Source organism: Primulina tabacum, chromosome 6 (genome assembly GCF_025594145.1).
Source record: "Primulina tabacum isolate GXHZ01 chromosome 6, ASM2559414v2, whole genome shotgun sequence".
Classification (NCBI taxonomy): Eukaryota; Viridiplantae; Streptophyta; class Magnoliopsida; order Lamiales; family Gesneriaceae; genus Primulina; species Primulina tabacum.
This window is the reverse complement of record NC_134555.1, coordinates 39,345,353-39,354,819: the sequence shown is the minus strand read 5'-3', so window position 1 is coordinate 39,354,819 and position 9,467 is coordinate 39,345,353. Positions and strand designations below refer to the sequence as shown.

The 9,467-nt window shown below is 40.3% G+C and overlaps 1 protein-coding gene and 1 pseudogene across 3 annotated transcripts; one reads left to right on the top strand and one right to left on the bottom strand.

The window, feature by feature from the left end:
* LOC142549439 (peptidyl-prolyl cis-trans isomerase CYP28, chloroplastic) lies at positions 1-2,206 on the top strand. Of its 3 annotated transcripts, none has more exons than XM_075658390.1 (2): positions 1-748; positions 1,079-1,394. In XM_075658390.1, exons 1-2 carry the CDS (start codon positions 85-87, stop codon positions 1,156-1,158), a joined length of 744 nt encoding a protein of 247 aa, XP_075514505.1. In that variant the 5' UTR covers positions 1-84; the 3' UTR covers positions 1,159-1,394. The 3 variants fall into 3 exon arrangements, with proteins under 3 accessions (XP_075514505.1, XP_075514504.1, XP_075514503.1); XM_075658389.1 differs by having other exon boundaries at positions 1,059-1,394; XM_075658388.1 differs by lacking the exon at positions 1,079-1,394 and adding an exon at positions 1,401-2,206 and having other exon boundaries at positions 6-748.
* LOC142550264 (RAF-like serine/threonine-protein kinase 20) lies at positions 1,978-8,526 on the bottom strand (annotated as a pseudogene).
* Between the last annotated feature and the right edge of the window lie 941 nt (positions 8,527-9,467).

Genomic DNA, 9,467 nt, shown 5'->3' with positions numbered 1-9,467 from the left:
TCCAGAAAAATATTGTCCACAAAATTATCGTCCCAACGAAGTGAGCCATTCAAGCATTGCTTTCCACCGTACGTTGCTGTAGCCATGCGTTGCGCCTACTGCCCCACCACTCCGACATCGCTCCCGCCACTCCGCTGCCACCAAAAGCTTCCACTCAGTCGCCGCTCCCTCCTGTACCTCTCCACCGCTCTCCCCTTCTTCACCCCGCTATCATCCTCCACCGCCTCCCCAGACACCTCAATCACCGACAGGGTCTTCCTGGACCTCAGCCTCTGCCCGTCTTACTTCCAGAGCCGTACGCTAGGTGAGTACGACCTATCCCACTGCACCGATTCGGAGCCCATCGGCCGCCTCGTCCTCGGACTCTACGGCAATCTCCTCCCAATCACAGTCTCCAATTTCAAAGCAATGTGCACGGGCTCCTCCGGCTCCAGTTACAAGGGCACTTTGATTCACAAGATATTTCCCGGAGAATTCTTCGCGGCGGGTCGGCAGGGGAGGAAGGATAAAGGGGAAGTTACGCCGCCTGTACAGTTGGTTAGAAATACGGAGACTGTTGATTCCAAAGCTTTTTTGTTGGAGCATTCGCGGCCTGGTGTGGTTTCATTGTGCTTGTCGGAGAATGATGATGACGATGATTTGAAGCTGAATACCAACTATCATAATGTGGAATTCTTGATTACCACTGGTCCTGGACCGTGTCCTCGGCTTGATAGAAACAACATTGTTTTTGGGTCAGTTCTTGAAGGTGGGTTCAGTTTCATTTCTTCTATCTTTCGTTATTTAGCTAAATTCCTGGTGCTTCAATCTTATTGCAAATTTATATCCAGGTCTAAAATTGTCATCTTTATATTTTTGAACCGGTGAACTAAATTGTTGCTACCTTTATCCGTTTTCTTGTTATATCCCCGATTGCCTAAAATCATGAATCCTGGTCCTGAATGAGATCAAGACTGATGGTTGAATCCATAGTTAATTAATTTTTAATCAATCCATCTGATAAATTTGTGATAAAAGCTTAATTTCGTTGGACTTCTTGATGATTTTACATTTTGTAGTTTTCTTCTTGGCGCATCAGCTGTGTCTCGATTCAAGCTTCATGCCTCTTGGACTACTCGATACATCCCTCGTATTTTTCTAGCATGGAAGTTAACTTGAGGATGAGTAAATCTTGTTTTTTGCTCGACGTTTTTACTGCCAAATAGTTCCAATTGAAATGCATATAAGCGCCTAGAATACTTGGTAGTCAGTCTGTTGATAGCCCAAGAGAAAATGCTCGCGATGCACGTGACGAGTTTGCTGATAAACTGTTTTTATGTTGAAACATGGAGCAAAACATCTGTTTGGGCTCTGTTTATATGCCATCAGAATGCTTTTAAACATAAAGCTGCCTTCCACAGGACTTGATGTGGTCACAGCCGTGGCTTCCATTCCGACTTATAAACCACCTGAAAGAATCCGCCAATACAACGAATTCGCGGAGTTCATAGGGGATGAAAGAGCTAGAACAGCTCGTGCAACCTGGAACAGACCTCTTAAGACATTGTACATCAGTGATTGTGGTGAACTTTTAGTTGCAAAACCTACCCTGACCCCAACTCTACCTTGAATTCTTCATGCTTGTATGTTGCATTTTTTGGTATGCATATGTAGTTGAAAATGTTTCTCTCGAGCACAGTCGATCCGTGTACTGTTGTGACATTCAGCTGCATTAATTCTCTCAAACCACGAGGAACCCAAACAAGATTTCAAACTTAGATTAGCTAAAAAACTAAAGTGCGAGTGAGATTATTCCGATTTGGTTGTGTTCCGCTGGTCAAACGGAGGTGGTCACAGGCTTTCTTTTAGATTGGTTGAACATTTTTGAGATCCAAAATATCAGTATTTGAATTTGTAACTTCCTATTCTTTTTTATATCAGTATTTGGAGCTAAACGTGTGGATTCATCTTCCATGCCAAGTTTCCGAAAAACAAATTCAGACAATACATCTTAGAATCAGCTTTTGACTTGAGAATTTGTTGACAAAACTTGCTGTTGTCCTTTAGGAGGGAGTTTAGCCGCAATGGCCCTTAATTCATTAGCAATCTCCGTGAAATTTGGCCTCTCCGATGGTTCAGATGACCAGCACCTCTCCATTAGATCTCTCCAGTCTGGATCACATGGTTCAGGCACAGGCGGACGCAACGTGTTGCTCACAATACCACCTATCATATCATGAATGATTCATAAGCAACCAAATTTGTTTGGTACAAAGAGGGTATTATAAGAAATGTACGAATGCCATACCGATGATGGCTCCATAGTGCAAATCTGCGTATGGTTCTTCTCCGGTTAGAAGCTCCCACATTACGATTCCAAATGAAAACACATCAACCTGCAAATGAAGCCATAAGAATAAAATCCAACTTAAAGAAATATCGATGATCAATGCGGATTCAGGGCCTATCAATTGAAAATTAACAATCTAGAAATGACGTCTTTGATTGCCCTTCAAGACAGTCTTTTTTGAATATTTTTTTAAGGTTTTCAAAGATTTCGCCCCTTGGGAAACATTTTATATGGAAACATCTCTCGGTCTTGAATGAAATTACAGATTTGGTTCCAAGTTGGAGGTTAGTAAAGTGTAATGATCTTCGGAGTTGAAAAAGAATCAAAGAAAAACCTTCTCGGAAACAAGGCTACTGCTGCCATTAAGAAGTTCCGGTGCCATCCAGGGAAGTGTTCCCCTCACACCACCGGAAATTAGTGTCTGGCATTTCACCTTGGACAGCCCCAGGTCACCAACCTACAAATGAAGACTAATAAAACACAGACACATGATGGGAATTAAACTTAATTTTCCCCTACCCATGAAGGGTGCATGGAGGACGAAAATTAAAGGTTGTTTGAGAACAAATTTGAATGCACAAAATCTAGCTAGGAGAAGCCAAATTTAGATTTGCAAACCGTCTGCTGATTCATAAAATATATTATATCAAGGTAATTTCAGGGTACAGAATGATGTACTTGGACTACTTTCGATCCGGCTTCTCGCAACTCGTATTATCCAAGTGCACACTTCCTTTTGCATGTATCATCAGTAAATTAGTACACCACCCACTTCCATTTTTATTTATCAAATTATGTGCGGTAGAGCATAAATAAAGAACGTCATAAACCCATCATAGGCATATACAGAAGGGGAAGTTGTAAAATTGATCGACTTATTGCGCGAAATGTTTTATTTTATGCATTTTATTAGCAGTCATTTGTCTGTTTTCTTTTTTATTTTTAGTTAAGATAATAGGCCCATAAATTGTCCACTTGATCACATTAAACAGGTTTTGACCAACAAAATTATTGATATTTTCTCTCTTCTATTTCCAGTCCCCCTCTACTCTCCTTCCCAATTCTCTTCTCCCCCTACCATTACATTACCTTTACGTACAATTAAGATTCTTTAGCCTATCGACATAAAAAGCCAAATACAACTAAACTAAAACCACTATGAAGCAGTCATCTTTAAACAAACAAAGTAGCTTAAATAGTGAGCTTTAAACTACAACCAAACAATATCGAAATTTTCCAGAATGAAACTTCATGTTTCACACATGGTCACGTGGTTTTCATTGGTGCACCACAAAATTTCTCCTCGATGTAAAAATAAGAAATTATAATCATCATCATCATTTGTTGAGTGGCCATCAATCCAGACTAAATGTGAAAGCACATCAACAGAAATAGATTCCCCTGTGACAGCTTCCACAATCCAAGATTCAATCAGAACTTGTAGCTATCTACTAAGTTCCCATTTGATTTAACTGTACAATTGTTCAAGCATTTGGCCAAACGTCATAACAAGCTAAGGGCAACAGCCTTGCATGCTTGTACAAAGCTCCAATTAAGTTTGACATGCCCACACATACAAATTAGCATACACATACACGACACCAAACCATCAAAATTTCATCACATTAATATTTATGAAATAGAGATCACACTGTTAAAATTGAGATGTGGCAGAATAAGAACTTTTCAACACACACGAACAACTAATTGTGTAAGATGGATACAAATGTCAGATATATACCTTGCATATTGGGCGATGTGGATCCCGAAGATTAACCAATAAATTGTCACTTTTCAAGTCAAAATGTACGATATTCTTCGCGTGCAAGTATTCCATCCCAAAGGCCACATCCATGGAAATCAAAAGACGCTTGCGTTTGTCAAGAATTCTGAATACAAGAAGGTTATGACTTATGTCTTAGATTTTTTGTAAGGCAGCACACCCAAAGTTGGAACATTTTGGTTGTGCACTCGCACGTGAGATTTATTTCAGATAACAAGATATGCGCATATACACCTCACATCAAGAAAGAACACACGACTTGGGTACAAATCTAGTAATTAACTACTACAATGCAATTTGATGAATTATTACCTCTCACTCTTCTGCAAGGCATTCCTCAATGAACCATTCACCATGTATTCGGTAACAGTTGCAACTGTACCATCAGGGCCATCAAGCACAACCCCATAAAAAGCAACCACGTTTGGATGGTGCAAGTCAGCCAGCTTGATTGCCTCATTCCAGAAATCATCTCTCTGATCATTTTATGAATCAAAGCATGAAAATGGGGGGGGGGGGGAAGGCAATGATTGGATGTTCGAAATAATCAACACAGTGATGTACATGATCACTGACCATGCGTTCTTGTTCTGAAGGCTTCCCGGCAAAACATCTATCATTGATGCGTTTGATTGCAACATCCGTACCTCTCCATTTTCCATGGTAAACTGTACCAAAGGTACCAGAACCCAATTCTCTTAGCTCTTCCAGGTCACTATTTTTTATAATCTGGCATAAGAAAAGGAAAGGAAAGGAAAAATGAAAAGGTCGGACAGACAACAAAGGATGAAATGGTAAGATTTGATCCCTACACTATTTAGGAATCGCAAAAAGATATCATTTTTAAGGCAGAAGGATACCTGCAACCGACCCATGCCATCAGATGTAGGGAACCCAAAGTTTATCTTTTCTGGCAATTTGGCCTTGATTTCCTGAATGATAAAATTGTCGAACAGGTAAGTCCGGTTGCACATAATTCCCATATTCAGGTGCTCATACAAGAAAGAGAAGAGGCGACCACAAACCTCAAATTTATCACTGTGCTGCATTTCTACAGTTGGTGGTTGAACTTCACCATTTTGCTGGGTCATAGGTGAAGAGTTGCTCCAAGCATTTGGTGATAGGTCCGGATTTGAAGGGACTAGGTGAGTGAAGAACAGAAGCAACTACACCCTCAGCAACAGCTTGAAGTTCTTGTTTTATCAATTCATCTGATTCAACTTTAACAAAATAAAGGTCATGAGTAACCACACAAGTGATCCATATAAACCAAAATGCAACAGGAGAATAGATTCTCACCTTTATTGGACAATATATGATTTAGATTGAAGTCTTGATTCAAATTTCCTCTGGGTTGGTAAGATGCATTGTCCACTGGAGTCTCTATCACTGGATTCAAGTAATTACCAGGCCCTGCATAATCCCTGATAATTTTATTAGGCCTGGGAGGAGGGAAATGAGAATCAAGCCGTAAGTTCCAGGGATCCTGGTTGCTAAATAAAGATGCTGAGTTGTCTGGGATTTCTCCAACCATAGAAGATGGACACATAGATGATGTGCTATTTCCCTCGACTGCAACGGCTTCCTTATCACCAGGCATTCTTGATGGCATCCATGAAGTGTCGTCCCTCTGTTGTGCCTCCAATAAGTTTTTCTCTCTAGACTCAGCAACACATTTGACCTGCTCATTACCAACCATAATTTCAGAAGGGCGTATATGGAGATTTTCCAATCTCCCATCGATTTGTCTCAGATGATCAAATGCCGGTGAATCGTCTCTAGGATTTCCATCCTGCAAGATTACTTGCGAATTGGTCTGGGGATACACCAAAGACATCATCTGAGGTCTGCAATGGCATGCATCCAACGGGAACAAAATCATTATTCAGAGGCACACTAATTGCCGTCCCCTGTATAACCTGGCGTTGAGGCTGCACAGTATTAGCTTGCATTGTTTGAGGAGTATTAGTCACAAGCATACCAAGTGGAGATTGAACTGCACTAGTCGCCGTCATGCCAAGGAGAAATGTCACCTTAGAATGTTCAGGATTTTCTGGCTTTTGATGAATAGATTTCTCATCCATGGTCTGCTCCTCAAACTTCCATGAAACCCCACTTCCCTCCGTCTGGACAAATCCACTTTCAGGATCCTCATTACCTGCAACTCTTGGCAATGCCCCAGCAGCTACTTGTTCTGTAAACCCTTCTGAAAGGGGTCCAGTTACAGCAGGCCTATTTATTGAGCGTCCCACGGTCATCCAAGTGCAGACTATGATATACCGATCTTGAGTCGGTCAAGGTGCTTAACGGAAATTCTTTTTGCTCCTGAGCTATTGTATCTGAATGAGCATGTGGCAAATCTTTTTGGCACATATAACAGTCTTCAAATCTAGGAATTACATCAGAAACAAAAACTGGTTGCGGAGGTAAGCTACCCTCTGAGAAGGTTATTTGCTCAGAATGTGGAATTTGATGCCAATTATATATTGATGGAGCCTGAGCATGATGTGCACTATGCCCTTGTTCAGTTGGAAGTTGGACAACCCTATGAGCCACCGCATGTTCTGCCGGATAATGCTCCACACGAACTTGTCGCGGCTGAATCAGAGAAGGAACAGCACCAGGATTCATGATGGAAGGATTCATTGTCATATGCATAGAAGGTGGAAACTGTTGAGGTAGAGCTCCAGTAGGGATGGGATGTTGGCTGTACACAGGAGACACTGCTTGCAAGATCTGTGAAGGGAACCCCATTTGAGAAGGAAGCTGAACATAGCCAGCAGGGTTTAAAGTTTCCCGATGAGAATCAAAATAAGCCTGCATGTAAGGAGAAGCTGGAAAAGCCATCCCTTGAACTGAATGGGGGACAGTAAGAGGGATATGTCTTTCTACCTCTTGTTCAGGAGATGGACCTACAGAAGGATCAACATGTGGTGCAGGATTAGGATCTGCATACATCATTCTAGAACTTGACTCTAGCGCCACACCAGGATTTCCCATGGGCGAAAATCCACAGTTGAATGGCAGACCATGAGCCTCTCCCTGAGCAGGGCTAGAACTCTCAGCACCCTCAGTAACACTCAAATCTGAATTCTGAGCAGAAGCAGCACTCTCAATGCTCGCCTTCCTAGCAATTTGACCAGCAACACTCAGTCCATCCGTAATCCCATTAACCTGCCTCAACATATTTCTGTCCACCATCCTGAAGATCCCCAATATGTATGGGGACGGGACTCTCAAGCTCAGATGGTGAAAACAAAAAAATTCTCAACTTAGAAGACCCATCTGAAGACCTCTCAATCAGCTTCTCATATTCATCCATCATGTTCTCAAGATCATCAGGACCTGAAACAGACACTAGGGCATCAAGTTCCTCACCTGGCAACTGGTACTTAATCACTGCATTCTGCCCACAAATATCTATCATTTTCTGAACTAATTCGCCAATACTTGCACCTCTCCTTATACTAAATATCCTAGTTTGTCCGCCAACATATCTCAATGTCCCGTCACTTGGTCGTGGCAATATTTTCCCACCAAAACTGCATAAAAACTTAACCTTCCGCCCTGAGACAGAATCATCACCACCCTCATCACTGGTATGATCAGAGCCCACGCCCCGTGTTCCCATGTAAGGGGAACAAGTGTACCCTATTGTTGAATTAACTGTGGGACCCATGACACCTGGTTGAGGTGGCGGTGGCATTACATTCTGGACCCACCTAGCTACTCCAGGAACCGCGTTGTTCAAACCTAGATTTATAAACCCAGCATCAGGAACTGTTGCAGGATAATAAACAGCATGACCGGATCCAGGGCTACCCCCTAACTCGGTAGACGAGTTTGAGTAAAACCCTTCTATGGGCTTCCCCGATGAAGTCACAGACGGCGCAATTCGCGGGTCCTCGGGCACATTATGTACTATATTTAGCGGGCGCAAAGATTTGGGTATTGAGTTCTGATCCAAGGCCATAATTTAATCTATATACTATTGAATTTCCAAGCAATCCCGCTAAAAAATTGAATCTTGTACAAAATCTAAAAAATCACAATGAAACTCGGTGTCTTTCGTACTCGTATTCAATCTGAGAGTCTATATTACACCCATTAAGCTGAAACACAGAGGGAAAAAATATCACAATAAGAAGATAAACCACTAACAAACGCAAATAGACTGAACGCAAAATCAATACAAAAAATACCCACCAAGAACACACGGATTCAAATCATGGACAAATCACCGAAGCACCAGTTTCCCAGAATATAATCTAATATAATAATAATCAATCAAATGTGTATATGTATGTATAGATAGTACACAGTTGTATTTCCCTGAAAATAATCTCCCGAACGAGGATAGCTGGAAGAGAACCTCGGGAGGTGTCGCTCAATGCCTAGATTTTGGTGAGCAGTAGAAATAAATATTTTTACTTAAAAAAAAAACAATATTTTCATTATTATTATTTATTTAATTTATTGGTTTTTAAATTTTTAATTTTTATTATTATTATTATTTAAAAAAATATTATGTGCTGTGTGAGGGTGGGGAAGTTAGGGCCACGTGGAGTGGTGCATGTACAAATTTATAGATAGAAGAATTATGTAGATGTGACATATATTTGGTAGGATTTACATTTTAAGACAAAGACACGAAGTAGTTGGGAAAATAAATTCGTGACAAATGAACAACTAGGGCCAGGGCGGATAATTTTTTTCCTTATTATAATGTTTTTCAATCAGATAAGTTTTTTTTTGTATGTTATGAAAACTTGTGTGAGAGGGTCTCACGAGTCGTATTTTGTGAGACAGATATCTTATTTGGGTTATCCATGAAAAAATATTACTTTTTATTGTTAATATCGGTAGAGTTGACCCGTCTCACATATAAATATTCGTGAGACCATCTCACAAGAAACCTACTTTTCTTACATATATAAATCAATGAAACTGTTTCACAAGAGAACTACTGATAAAACATAGAAAATGTTTTATCAGATGGTCTCACGATCGTATTTTGTGAGACGGATCTCTTATTTGGGTTATCCATGAAAAAATATTACATTTTATGTTAAAAGTATTAATTTTTATTCTTAATGTCGATAAGGTTGACCCGTCTCACAGATAAAGATTCGTGAGATCGTTTCACAAGAGACCCATTCTTCTTACATATATAATTCAACGAGACTGTTTCACAATAGATTTATTAATAAAACTTAGAAAATGTTGGCAATAACTTTTACTTTTGAAAAGGTAATTAGTTTTATAGTTTACGAAGAAGTTAATTATTTTGAAAAGAAAAGTGAAAAATTGAAAATCCAAAGTGGACAGTTTGTTGAATAAGTGATTTAATACTAA

Bases quoted from the DNA above. Each gene is read 5' to 3' on its own strand.
- LOC142549439 (XM_075658388.1), top strand. From the start codon at position 85: ATGCGTTGCGCCTACTGCCCCACCACTCCGACATCGCTCCCGCCACTC. The intron at 749-1,400 runs GTGGGTTCAGTT...TGCCTTCCACAG, and splicing joins TTTTGGGTCAGTTCTTGAAG to GACTTGATGTGGTCACAGCC.